The sequence below is a fragment of the Borostomias antarcticus genome, assembly GCF_949987555.1.
Source record: "Borostomias antarcticus genome assembly, chromosome: 6".
Classification (NCBI taxonomy): domain Eukaryota; kingdom Metazoa; phylum Chordata; class Actinopteri; order Stomiiformes; family Stomiidae; genus Borostomias; species Borostomias antarcticus.
The window spans coordinates 24,530,796-24,545,098 of NC_140239.1; the positions used below are offsets into that span (position 1 = coordinate 24,530,796).

The window sequence follows — 14,303 nt, forward strand, 5'->3', positions numbered from 1 at the left end:
TTCGGATTCCTTCAGAAGTCTCATCCAGAAGAATTTGTATAATATCATCGTTAGTGCTGGCTTATAAAACAAATTGAGCACACAGCGGGCGTGCTGTGCTGGCATTGAACTAATTAGCGAACAGTTTTGAGGGGAGTTCATGGTCCCCGGAAGAGGCAACGTTCTTCATGCGACAGACCGCGGGAAAATGTCCTTATATCCTCCTGCACAGTGAAGAGGGCTGCTGTGTTCGCGCGACAGTGGTTGTAAACATACAAAGGAATCACATTAACCAGAGTCAAACTGTTATACACGAGACACCTTTTCATATGGTGAGTAAATCGGATATTCCCGTACGACTGAATTAGCGGTGATTATGCGGTTTTACTAGACCGTTATTTATATTAGCTAGTCCTCAGAACACAAAACGCCTAAACTAACAATGGCAGAAGATGCATAGCTAAATGAAAGTGCTGAACTTTGCGATAGCTAGCTAGATGTTTGCCTGTGGGGGGTTGCTTTCTGTCATTCCATTATTATAACGTAGGATGCTTGTTATTCCAATCATAATAACCTGATTTCTTTCAGGCATATACTATAGTAATCTAGGTAGCTAGGTTAGCTCAACAAGTCGAATAAATTAGCCAACATGTCTTCTTTAAGACCCGAGACCTGAATCAAGTCTGCCCTAACGCTGGCTCAACAGCAGCTGGAACTTATTTGTTTGCTTGCTACCTTTCATCCTATTGACTAGACGTCTTCAGTAGTATTCAACAAAACACAATTTCCCAACAGTAAGGTTAGCTACTTGGCTGGAAAAATGGCATTCGACTTAGCAGCAAATTATGATTATCTTATTTAAACTTATTTTCATATCTTATTATTATAGAAACGTTTGCTGTGTGTTCGTCACTTAACACTGACATCCCCTCCATGTATGTAACCTACCTTTCAGCTACTCCCTGGAATGCCATCGATGCTTTGATTGAGTCCAGGCAGGATGGAGAGGAATGTACTAGATGCGCTGTATGGAGACTTAAACCAAGACCAACATCGTGAGTAAATACAATTAATATATGTTAACTCTTTGCTCTGATCTATCAGTCCACTCTCCCTACGTCTTTTTCAAAACACAGTAGAGAAGCTTAGAGGTGCAACTTCATATCCTCTCTTCTGTGTTTTGTGAAGAAAATACATGAGTTATCGACTAAAGAGATTGAGATTCAACCACTGTCTGTTGGACACACCACAGTCCATGCTAGTCTGTTAATTCTGCTTAAGCTGTGCCTTTAAATTAATACAGTCAGTGATGCACTGATTGCTATTGGAGTAGATATGGGAATTACTTTGTTATATTTTAACCTTTATAGACTCCATAGCAGCTTGCAACGAAGATTCTCTGGATATCTATTCTGGTTTGGATACCAGTCCGAGGAGTGATGCAGGTAACTATCCGTTCAGTATGATTCCACAATGTATTTGATGATGTGTGGCGGTTTCCCTACTGACATGCTCTTTTGATGTTCTTGGTGAACTGTGCGGTTCTATGTCAGAGTCTCCGCCCCTTACGGGCTTCACTCCTGTTGATATATTTTCCCGTCGTAGGTGGTACCAGGCCGTGCTTGATGTCAATTTCTCTGTGTAGTGTGTGTGGTGTTAGTCGTTCTTTGTCTTATATACAGTGTGTGTGGTGTTAGTAGTTCTTCCCTGGTCCTCGTGTTGGACACAATGGGCTCTGTCCTGCTTGGCTTTGCAGACGGGCGGATTTCGAGGCTAATCAGTTTTTCTAATTTTCATAGGCTAATCTAACTTTCTTCATAGGCTAATCTAATTTTCATAGGCTAATCAGTTTTTTCTCTAATATTTACTAGTACTTGGGTCTTACACTTTCTCTGCAGTGTGTGTGTGGTGTTAGTCACTTGCCTTGGCTACCGTGTTGGAGATGATTGGTTGCCAGGGTCGTGATGTGCATAATGTTACGTTAACTTCGGTCTTTGCTGCTTCAGCCTTTACCCTTACCGACAGTTCTTTGAGCAGTGGGATAGATAATTAGTGTTACTCAATGTGATCACTGATTTAAGTTTAATTGTATTTTATTAGAGAAGTCCTGCGCACTCCTCTCACCACGGCTGAGAGAATCTATGGATTTATATGAAGAAATCGTCACAGAGGAACAACAGAGCAAAGCGGCGTCCCACAATGAGGTTTGTTTTGTTACCTTGATGACTAAGGGGGCGATCACACCTGGAAAAGACGCTAGAAACACGGATGCTTCAAAGACGCTTGAACGCTTGAAATCGTCCAAATATGACAATGACGAAATGGCGCTTCTCGCGTCTAACGCTCAAAAGTTGAAAATTGTTTAAAAAAAAAAAATGTATTCAGCGTCTACAAACGCGCGTCACAACTGACGCGCCTGCAAGAAAAGACGCTTGAAAGACACCCATCGAAAAAGACGCTGGAACGCCAGTCAGACGTGCCGTATCATAGGAAATCAATTGTTTTACTAGCGTCTCGTTTCTAGCGTCTTTCCCAGGTGTGATCGCCCCCTTACTCTTGCATTCTGTCTCTATTTGGAATGCATCATGGAATGCCTCTCATCACTGATACTGTTCATGCTGTCATTAATCTAATCAAAATGGATCTTTCTTCATACAGTTGCAAGTAAGATTCAGTGCAGCACAGAGACAAATTGAAGAATTGCGAAAGAGATTGGAGCTGATGGAAACACAGGTTTGCTCGCTTCTACACCATATTATTTTGTCAGTTATGTCATCATTGATGCCCTTCAAAATGAAATCAAATCACATGCAAAATATGTTTTGTGTGCTCATTGTTTGTATATGGTGTGTGCTTTTATTTGTTTAGAATATTAAACTGAACGGTGAGAATTGCCTTCTGAGGAAGAACATCTCTGCACTCATGAAAACGGCTCGAAGGGAGATCATTCGGAAAGATGAGGAAATAAGCTGGTTGAGCCAAAGGTAAGTGCAATGACTGGATTGTGTTTTGCATTCACACTGTATTTAAACTCAGAAAAAAAGGTACAAAAATGTGCCTGAAAAGGTACAAACGCTTGTCACTGGAAAAATAAATTGGTCCTTACAGTCTTAACGTGGTACCCTAAAATGTACCTTACATTTCTGAGAGTGTAACATGTAATTGATTTCACGTTCACAATTGTTTTCACAGGTCAGGGAGAGCCAACGTCCGTCATCCACCTCATATAAACGGTCTGAGAGCTCCAGTTTCACCCAGACTGACCTCTTTAGGACCCTTTAAGCCATCTCCTCCAACCAAACCTGAAGGACCAGGAGTAGGCCATAGTTCAAACAACTGTCCCCCTCCTCCTCCTCCTCCACCTCCTTCTTCTCCTCCTCCTCCTCCCCCCCCTCCTCCTCCTCCTCTTCCTCTTCCTCAACCCCCCTGTAAAGAAAAAGATGTGTCCTGCCCCTTGGATGTCTCATGTGTTGACACAAGAAATTCAAGACCACCACCTCACGTCAATTCTAAGTGTCCCACTGAAGGAGAAAATGAAGCTCCAGTGAAACCCACAGATTCTTCCATTAGCAAATCTTGCAGCAACTCATCTAAGCATGGCTTATCAGACAAACATAGGCACACCAAGCGCAAAGAAGGCAAAAGTGAAAATCCTAGACCATCTGATTCAGCAGAACAACAACATAAAAAGGCTCCGGATCCCAGCAAGGAATTTCAGGCAGAGGAGAGGGGCAGGTCACATAAATCACAGAGAGAGTCTAGAAGACATGATCCCAAGTCAAGCAAAAGCAATTACTACTCGCCAGACAATGAGGGGCACAAGAGATCAGAGAAGACTAAAAGCCCACTATCGGACAATGTACACAGCACATCCTCCTCTGCCCTTGGGTCTAAAGGCTTGTCTGAAGACGAGCAGTGTGCTCCAGCGATGCAGTCAAAAGGCAGTAGTCGAGAACTCAGGCATGCTAAGCACAGAGATGGGCACGGCAGCAGCAGTAGTAAAGATTTGAGTTCTACAGAAAGGAGAAAGGTCAATTCGAGTCAGCACAGCCTGACAGAACGGTCCAGTGAATCATTAAATCGCAAGAGAGGAACTAGTTCTTCTTGGGACCGTGGAAGGAGAGAAGAGAGGAGAAGAGAGGATGAGACCAGACGGGGAGGGGAAAAAAGAGGCACATTGATGGACGGAAGCAAAGAGCATGAGCGAGAACACGCAAAAGGAAGTCGGAGGCGGAAGACAGGCCCCATCGGTAGGGATGAGGAGAGGATGACGGGCCCCATCGGTAGGGATGAGGAGAGGATGACGGGCCCCATCGGTAGGGATGAGGAGAGGATGACGGGCCCCATCGGTAGGGATGAGGAGAGGAAGACAGGCCCCATCGGTAGGGATGAGGAGAGGATGACGGGCCCCATCGGTAGGGATGAGGAGAGGATGACGGGCCCCATCGGTAGGGATGAGGAGAGGATGATAGGCCCCATCGGTAGGGAGGAGGAGAGGAAGACGGGCCCCATCAGTAGGGATGAGGAGAGGATGATAGGCCCCATCGGTAGGGATAAGGAGAAGAAGACGGGCCCCATTGGTAGGGATGAGAAGAGGAAGACAGGCCCCATCGGTAGGGATGAGGAGAGGATGATAGGCCCCATCGGTAGGGAGGAGGAGAGGAAGACGGGCCCCATCGGTAGGGATGAGGAGAGGAAGACAGGCCCCATCGGTAGGGATGAGGAGAGGAAGACAGGCCCCATCAGTAGGGATGAGGAGAGGATGATGGCTCCCATTGGTAAGGATGAGGAGAGGAAGACAGGCCCCATCGGTAGGGATGAGGAGAGGAAGACAGGCCCCATCAGTAGAGATGAGAAGACGAATACAGGCCCTATCGGTCGGGATGAGGAGAGGATGACAGGCCCCATCGGTAGAAATGAGGAGAGGATGACACGTAGGGAGTCGGATCTTCCTCCAACTGAGCCTAACGTGGCTGAGAAAAGGACTGTGGAGGAAAACAGTCCAAACAGAAAATTGAGTTTCATGGAAACATTGAATCTCACCTTATCACCGGTAAAAAAGCCAGGACAGCCCACTCAAGCCAAGGAGCCAGAAGACCCATCACCGGAAGAGGTTGCTGACAGCAACTTGGCGGAAAGCAGTGGGCCGCTGGACATTGGCGATTTCTATGTCATAGATGAAGTCGGCTGTAATGAGTCCATGGATATCAGCAGTAGTGAAGCTATGGTAGAGACCAAAGAGGACTCTGTGGACAATGCCATGCCGGCCTCTTCAGATGTTCCAATGCCTCTAGGTCCTGTAAACATCAAGGATGGCTGTATAGACCATGAACCACATCAGAAGAATGACATATCAGAAGCTCTGACTGAGGCTACAGTGGTCAATGAGCAACCTGCGTGCCAACTGGGATTGAATGATGAGCTTGTCAAAGACTGTCTGAAATATAGAAACAAACTCGCAAAAGTCCCCGAGGATCCACAGACTGAAGCACCAGAACCACTCAAGGAGAGATGCGAGGTTGCTCTAGAAACTACTCTGCAAAGCATAGACTTAACGTCCACCAGCCATACGGTAGAATCTGAGCGTCAGACTGCTGCAACATGTCTAGCGGACAGCCATGGAGACAATTCAGATAGCGGAATTTGCCACTCTTCTAACTTGCCAATCCCAGACAATCGAACAGGAAAATCAGTTGGTGTTATTGACAGTTGTGCACTTAATTCAAATGCTGCAACTCTCAAAAGTCCGCCGGTTGAAATTGATTTTGGTGGTGTGGAGGATCCTCTTGAAAAAGAGGATGATGGAAAGGCGAAACCAGAACGTCAACATTCTCCATCCCGCATCCAGCCTGAGGGCTTTCAACAGCAACAGTCCACCTCCGTCACTCAACACTGCAGTCATGAGGCAGAGGCTCCACATATGGAAGATGTTTCAAAAGATGCAGATGTGGTGTCCAGTACAATAATCATTGAGGTTCCTCCCCAAGATAAACTTGAATCCGAGGCCATTAGTGATATCAAACTGATGGATAATGAGGAAGTAGGGGGAACTGCAGCTGAACAAAGTTCACCTGTGGGCAGCATTGCAGTGTCAAAGGTGAGCAGTACCACAGATCAGGTAGCACCATCAGTGAACCACAGTAGGAGCTTGGCCCAGTCACCAAAGGTGTCCTGCAAAACTAACTCAATTTGCACAAAGAATGAAGAAAGGAATGTCGAGCCCTCTAGCTCCATGCCCTTTCCCTATGATGAGGAGTCTATGAGTAAGACATTGAATAGTCTAAGAAGCTTTCCAGTTGCTTTAAGTCCTCTCAAGAGCCCAGTCCGCCCGATTAAGAGAAGCCAGCCACCTTGTCAAGCCAACAGGCCCGCTCTTGTGAAAAGTCTTGGGAAAGGTAAAGCTCAATTTGAATGTCTATTGAAATGTCTGTATTATGCACAAATATATATTAATTTATAGGTTTGTAAAAATACTGTAATAACATTCAGATACATGCATTGCTACAGTCCACGTTTATATTTCTACCTAAACTGGTAACAACAGAATACCTTATAACACAGGTATAAGAATCTAAATTGTGATAGAAATATATACTTTTAAGACGTGAGTCATATACTGATTATTTGATTAGTTAAAGAACAGTACCATGTACAGTATGCTAATTTGCTAATTATGCTAATTGGTAATTATTTTTCTATTGTTTGTTATCTCTTGTCTGATAGAGCTTTCTAGTGAAGTCGTCAATGCTACTCCAGTCAAGTTGGATGTGAACAAAGAGAACAAGAATCCTGGCCCCAAAAAACATCTCACCCAAAGTACAGCGGATCACGCCACAAAGCTCCCCTCCAGCCATTTGGAGAATGAAATAGAAGAGGGCGAAATAATCAGTGAAAGCGAGGAAGAAGAACCTCCAGCCTCTGATCGTCCTTCATCCCAGACAGTTGGGCCTGCGGGGCCAGTTAAAACTCAGCCTATTCCCCAGTCATCTCCCAGGCTATCCAATAGGGTGTCAAAGGGGAAACCTGCTGCTTCACTGGAGAGTCCTAAAACAAAGGGTAAAACCATGGCTGCAACGAGTGGTAGCCCCTCTTCGAATAGAATTTGCTCCAAAACAGATTCTACTCCTGCAACCCCAACTTCTTTCTCCACCACAGAGGGAGTTATGGATGTGCTTCGGAAGATTCGTTATGAGGTCAGGAAAAAGTACATGAAGCTTCACAAAATCTTCCCCATAAACAGCTACTATTCTATCATGAGGAAAGCCCAGGTCTCCTTTTTAGACTTTCTTGACAGAACAAGCTTTAGTGAATTATGCGACCAAGGAGATGATCTTAAAGCCAAACTGAAGACCATTATATCATCTGTTTTGATTAAAATATCTAAAAATGGTATAGTCGATCGCATCTTTATTCAGAAATCGGAACTTCTGAAGCAAAAACTGTGGGAATTTGTAGATGGACAGCTAGACTTCATGTTCAAGGAAATTCAGACAGCAATGTCAAGTGTTTGCAAAGCTTCAGCGGTAAGCATTCATTCAAGAACAGTCAAGGGCAAGAAGCTCAGCAAAAGTAAGAAAACCAATCAGCTGAAGTCACCTGTAAGCAAAACCTCCAGAAAACAGCAGTTGAAGTCACCTTCAAACACAACCTCAAGACCTGGAGGGACACAGGGGATGGAGGAATCGGTTGAAACCAACATGAATAAACGCGGGTGTCTCGCTGTCGGGCTTGGAAGTAGGGGCAAAAATATCAAAATGACCTTGGAGGCGGAGGAGGAGGCGACAACATCACCAAAGAAACAAATATCAGATCACTCTTCTATGCGAACTGTTGTAGAGATGTTACCACCCAAAAATATACCTTCAACACCTGCGAAAGCAGCATCTTTGGTTCGCCGGCTGTCGCACAATGGCTCAGTCCTGGACAAGTCTGAATTTGAGATACTCACAGAACAGCAAGCGTCCAGCTTGACATTCAACCTGGTTGCAGACGTACAAATGGGAGAGATATTCAAGTGTCTTTTACAGGGATCCGATCTGCTGGAGACGCCTTCTTCTGCCGTGGACTGTAACGGCTGGCCCATTGGAACTCCTCGCAAGGAGGCTCCCTCTGGAGAACGCGTCCTGGGCATCTCCACCCCAAGTAAAGATGGTTCTCCCTCTAGACTTATCGCCACATGGTCGTCTATCTCACCTCGTAAGATGTTCTCTTCTCCAAATGCCAAAGTTCAGACCCCAGTAAACCCGGCGGTGTTGGACGAGAGTTGCCTGTTAGAGGTGCCATCTGACCTTTCACAAGACAGAATTACGCCGCAATGCAGTATGTATTCACAGAGGTCCTATTCCATTCTGGCGGAAGATCTGGCCGTCTCCCTCACGATACCTTCTCCTCTCAAGTCTGACAGCCACCTTAGCTTTTTACACCCGGTCAGTCGGGAGCCCATGTCTGCTCCGGACAGTGTCATCAGTGCACACTTTAGTGAGGATGCCCTCTTGGATGAGGAGGATGCAACTGAGCAGGACATTCACCTCACCCTGGACACAGACAACACAGACAGCTGTGATTCAAGCAGTGGCAGGCACAGTGAGACAGCCGGTCCTCCCCTATTTAACTTTAAGCCTCACTTGCCCATGCAGGCAGTGGTGATGGAGAAGTCAAATGACCACTTCATTGTGAAGATTCGACAAGCAGCCCCCAGCCCATGCATACATCCAGGAGGCAAGGAGACTTTGACCAAAACGCCAACAAGAGAAGAGGAACATTGCAACACCGCACATACAAATACAAGTCCTCATACAAGTCCTTCAAAAGCTCCTTCAGAGGACAGTCCCCCCAGCCTTCTTGCAAGCACTGAAACAGTTAATTGCAATCAGGTTCTGTCAGAATCATCAGGGGATGACACGGAGGATTCAAGCATTCCTGGGAAAAATCTTCCCACTGCAGACGCCTGTGAAACTCCAAAGAAAAGCCTTAAGGATCGTGAGACTGGTACAAAACGTAAAAAGTTCCTAAAAGTCAAACTAAAAGCGAAGCGGGCTAAAAATGAGGTTATCCAGGAAAGAAGCAAGCAGGAGAAGGCCTCCAGAGAAAAGAGGAGCAGAACATCCAAGAAAGAGAGCAGAAAGGTCTCATCTCCTTCAGTGCCGTTGTCACCCAACAGCCTGTCTGCCAGAAATGTTATCAAGAAGAAGGGTGAAGTTGTGGTGACGTGGACTAGGTGAGTTGGTCTTCACATTCTTGTCTGCTCAAATCAAATCGCGACACATTGAATGTCTTTCTTTATTTTGCTTTAACCTTGACTAAATGGTTCCTCAAATACTCTTTAGGTATTGTCTAATGGATTTCCCTGATAGGTTTTTTGGTATTAAGGAATCAATGTAAGGGTGAAATAATGCTATTTACAGTACTAAACGAACTATCCCTTGAAATGGTCACTGATTTAAAAAAATCCCCTTCCAGGGATGATGATCGAGCCATTCTCCTAGAACTGAAGACGAAAGGTGCCTCGTCAGATACATTCACTGCCTTATCAGACAAGCTGAACAAGTCTCCAGCTCAGGTATGTCTTGCCATGAATCTTCAATTGTTTCATAAGAGGAAAACAATGGAATCACACAATCCAATATGCTCTTATGGTTAATAACTTTCCCTTACACTTGCAGATTGCAGAGAGATTTGGCCAGCTGATGAAGCTTTTTAAGAAGAAGGAGAAGGAGAAGATTTAAAGCTGGCCCTCATGAGGATCCTTTTAATAATTTGAAGTTTTAGTATTCAGTAACATTACCTGGTAGAAGCAAATCATCCAGACCCTGGGAAGAAGATCATCCTGTCATTTTGAAGTGTCAAAACGGAAATGTGTAACTTTTACAGTTTTGTGGTCAGTAAGGATATGAATCTCAAGCACATTCAACATCTGCTCTTGGAAAGACCAATTCAATGAATATAGTGTTTCTTGATATTGCTATTCTGGTATAATTTTAGTTGGTGCACTGGTTTTCTTTTACATACTATTTTATCTTGTGAAATGTCACATTTCTTATCATTTAAACTATGCATAAAGAAGACTATACAGAATATAGTTAAACATTTGTAATCATACATTCGACAAAATATTTCCTTTAGCATACTGGGAATTGAACCTCATGAGTGTATGGATCGTATGGAGTACAGCAATGTGTGCCAATTGTATTCAAATTTATACAAAAAATGTTTTCTTTCAATTCTTTAATGTGTCCACTCCAATCATCTGTTTTTGAAAGTTGAAGATTGGAACTACAGTTCCAATACCGGAGAGGTCATTGTATCTAATGCATTTTTTTATATTGTACTGATTCACATGGGATATATAGGAAAATTCAGTAAGGAACGTTTATATGTTTACATGTTTATAGAAATTAATGAGTGGTTGTGTTTGCCTTTTTCTTTAGTTGTCTGTGAATGTAGGACAATATTTCTAAGAAATATACTGTGAATATTGTATATATTTCTTATCTGAAAATAAAGTCTATTTATATAACGCCAGTGCAATTTTATTTGTAGATGGTCATACCATATTATATTGACTCAGTGTCATCAAATATAATTTTCCTCCTGTTCAACAGTGATTGACAGCCACGGCCACAGAGAATATGTGAGAATGTGCACCCATACCACACTAGTTGAAGGCTGTCATACAGCAGAGAGCCATCTGGGAGGCTGTTTCAAGGTAGTGCTTGCTCCAGTAACATGATTATTCACAAACTGGGCCACAAAGTATGGGAATTGAGGTCACTGCCAGAGGGTGTGCTTGCCCACCAGTGCTAACCTCAACTTATACAATGGTTTCATCCTGCATGACATGAATGTTATTCGATAGAATTCCAGACAAGATCCCACTGGGGACCCTGAGTTTTGGGGGATGTCTGGTAGAATGCCCAAAATAGCCTGTCACGCAGTTAACTATGTAATCGGACATGACTCATTGATCATTTTGTCTGGTTCTACAGTAAGTATAGGTCAATTATGGTAGGTTCAGAAACTCTGTTTTAATTCTATGTAGATTCATACAGTATAGAAGCCTAACAAGATGGTGTTTCAGGAAATGTAAATAATAAGCAAGTTGTTTGGAAATAGAAAACAATGGATGTATTGACATCATGAGTTAGGCCATGGGCTGGTGGGTCCTATTGGTAACATGTCCTGTGTAGTGTACTGATGTCAACAATTGTGTTAAAACTAGCCTCGGGCCATTGTCCTATCGCTTGGTGGGTCGATCCTTGCATTTTATGAGTCCTGTTTGAAACAGATTTGAAATACTCGGGGAGCTGTGATGCACAGAGAGGGGTCTCCTCTCCTCTCTCTTCAATGGACGGGACTGGAGCCCCTGTACTACCACAAGAGAACAAGCTGCTCATTTGTAATGGCTATACACTGAAGCAAGTGGAACGTAGACCCTAGTTGATAAGTAAGTTTATTTTTAAAGTTAGATCATTAAAGTGCTGTGTTTAAAGATGGCTGTAAATTGAACACAGTACATACAATACAGAATGTAGCCTAGAATTTTAACCTAAAAGAGAATTTGTTTTACTCATTAATGATTTACGCTGTAATGATTTATGTCAACTCTTTTTCACAGAATTCAGATATGTGACAGAAGATGGGGGATTGGAATTTATTGGGTGGTATTTTGGAAGAGGTACATATTCATTCAACCATCGTGGGAAAAATCTGGCTCACCATCCTTTTCATCTTCCGGATGCTGGTTCTCGGTGTGGCAGCTGAGGATGTCTGGGTCGATGAGCAAAGTGCATTTGTGTGCAACACAGAGCAGCCTGGGTGCACCAACGTCTGCTATGACCATGCTTTCCCCATCTCTCTCATCCGGTACTGGGTCTTACAAGTCATTTTTGTGTCTTCTCCCTCTCTGGTGTACATGGGACATGCACTGTACCATTTGAGGGCCCTTGAAAAAGAGAGACAGAAAAAGAAAGCTTTTCTGAAAGCAGAGCTGGAGGGGACTGAGGCGGTTCAAAACAACCACAAGAGGATAGAGAGAGAGCTAAGAAAACTGGAAGAGCAGAAGAGAGTGAGGAAAGCGCCACTTCGGGGCTCCTTGCTGCGCACCTACGTTTTCCATATCTTGATCAGGTCGGTGGTGGAAGTTGGTTTCATAGTTGGACAGTATGCTCTGTATGGTATTGGACTGGATCCTTTGTATAAATGTGAGAGGTTCCCTTGCCCTAACAGTGTGGATTGTTTTGTATCAAGACCAACTGAGAAGAATATTTTCATGCTCTTCATGTTTGTCATTGCTGGTGCGTCTTTATTCTTAAATCTCCTTGAGATATTCCACCTGGGGATTAAAAAAATTAAACAAAGTGTGTATGGAAGTCAATTTGGAGATGATGACAGCATATGTAGGTCCAAGAAAAATTCCATGGTGCAACAGGCTTGTGTTCTCACAAACTCACCACAGACAGACTACACAGTGGTTCCTGAAGGCCAGGTTGATGCTCTGCCCTTATACGTGCCCAGAGCAGCTCCTCATAACCACGATGCGCCTGGCAACACCGGTGGGACCAGCAGGTCTGCGGCACAGCCCGGACAGCTGCGCCGGCCGAGCCAGGTTGAGCTCCACACTTTGTGTGAGCTTGGGGCAGCGGAGCGCCGCTACACTCTGGACAACAGAAACCACTCATGCAGCAGTGATGATTCCAATGGGCCTAAGGGCTCAGGCCGTCCACACAGCGAAGCACAGCCACGGCCATCTCTGACCAGTCACATAGAGGAAGCAGCTGCCCAGAGGAGCTCACTACGCAAACAGAGCAGAGTCAGCACTTGCAAGGATTACAGTGATACGAGTGACTCTCATGAGAGTGGCCACTATCCCACAGCCAGGAAGGCTAGTTTCATGTCCCGGGGACTCTCTGAGAGCAGGCTGAATAGCCCCGACAGCCTGGGCTCCAGAAGTGGGTCAGACACAGGGGCAAAACGCCTGGACCAAGGTGAGAGTCCACCCATGACTCCACCTCCAGCTAGCGGACGAAGAATGTCGATGGTAAGTTTTGACAACTTTTCGAGGATAGAGAATGTTTGTTTTTTAATCAAAGTTTCAATCAACTCACTGATTAGCTGTGTTATTTGTATTTCACTCTTTCAGAGCATGATTCTGGAGTTGTCTTCAATCATGAAAAAGACATGAAGACCAGAGGGACCTAGCACTTAGGGATGCATACTGATCGCAAAGCGACACTCCCCTTATTCATTTGACTAATTGAATTCATAATGACATATGTATTTGTATTTGTGTGTTGTGGGTAGTTCTTATTATAAAGAACTTATTTTGATTGTCAAAATCTCGCTTTCTGCAAACAATACAGTATCAGATCAAATTGCTTTTTGTGTAATTTCAGCCTTTTTAAAATATGTGATATGCAAGCTTTTAGGAAGATTTTTGTACATGTCAAAATGGCATTATGCTCAAAGAGTACAGGGTAAAAGAGACCCACATCCCATTCGTAGATGAGGTTGGTGATTCAAAATAAATATTTTACATTTTGTGAAATTAGACCCAGGACTAGGTGGCGGGACTACATCTCCGCACTGGCCTGTGAGCGGCTAAAGATTCCCCAGGCAGAGCTGGTTGATGCTGCTAGGGAAAGGGATGTCTGGGGCCCCCTGCTGGAGCTGCTGCCTCCACGACCCGACCCCGGATAAGCGGATGAAGATGGATGGATGGATGGATGGATGGATGGATGGATTTTGTGAAATGACAAATTGTTGCCAAAAACATTCACTCAACTAAACTGTACAAAAATAAAACAAGGGCAATGTGTTGATTATTCAATCATTATTGGTGCCAAAGGACTACAGGCATTCTCATAAAATGAGACAAAAGCCTTTTGTAGTGTAAGACTGTAGTGTACATTCACTTATGAGAGATAAAATAGCATATTTTGATATTGTTTATCATACTCAGTGATTTTTTTAAATGCATTTTCTATTAAACACAATGTCTTCATTAGCATTCCTCTTATTGTTTTGAATGATAGTGCTGTAGGATGTAATGAATTAAATGGTGTATTCGTTTAGTTTGTTAATTTTGTCTAAGGTGTTTAGTGTCATTTGTTTCAATTCAGAGACACATAAAAAGACAAAATCATATGCATGATATGTTTCTTTATTTCATAAACAGAAATGGTGTCTAGACAAAAAATTCATTTATATAACACTAGCAATTGAAATGAATGAAAATGGGGTTTGCACAATACCGTATTTACAATGGTTAAGTCATTTTAATTCATTAGGGTCATGTAGCATTTCAAAATGAAAAAGGTAAGAACTCT

At 43.7% G+C, this 14,303-nt stretch overlaps 3 protein-coding genes across 3 annotated transcripts; all 3 read left to right on the plus strand.

Moving 5' to 3' along the window:
- Positions 1 to 4,215: 4,215 nt before the first annotated feature.
- LOC311310578 (uncharacterized protein) lies at positions 4,216 to 5,832 on the plus strand (the record flags this gene model as incomplete). The annotated part of the gene is made up of 2 exons (XM_084440088.1): positions 4,216 to 5,297; positions 5,828 to 5,832. Exons 1-2 carry the CDS (start codon positions 4,247 to 4,249, stop codon positions 5,830 to 5,832), a joined length of 1,056 nt encoding a protein of 351 aa, XP_084296214.1. The 5' UTR covers positions 4,216 to 4,246.
- A 1,310-nt stretch (positions 5,833 to 7,142) lies between these two features.
- Positions 7,143 to 10,369, plus strand: casp8ap2 (caspase 8 associated protein 2; the record flags this gene model as incomplete). Its single annotated transcript, XM_084440089.1, has 3 exons — positions 7,143 to 9,196; positions 9,439 to 9,538; positions 9,642 to 10,369. The coding sequence occupies 3 exons, from the start codon at positions 7,143 to 7,145 to the stop codon at positions 9,702 to 9,704; spliced, it is 2,217 nt and encodes a 738-aa protein (XP_084296215.1). The 3' UTR covers positions 9,705 to 10,369.
- A 1,245-nt stretch (positions 10,370 to 11,614) lies between these two features.
- Positions 11,615 to 13,159, plus strand: gja10b (gap junction protein alpha 10 b; the record flags this gene model as incomplete). The annotated part of the gene is made up of 2 exons (XM_084440091.1): positions 11,615 to 13,015; positions 13,118 to 13,159. 2 exons carry the CDS (start codon positions 11,615 to 11,617, stop codon positions 13,157 to 13,159), a joined length of 1,443 nt encoding a protein of 480 aa, XP_084296217.1.
- Positions 13,160 to 14,303: the final 1,144 nt, after the last annotated feature.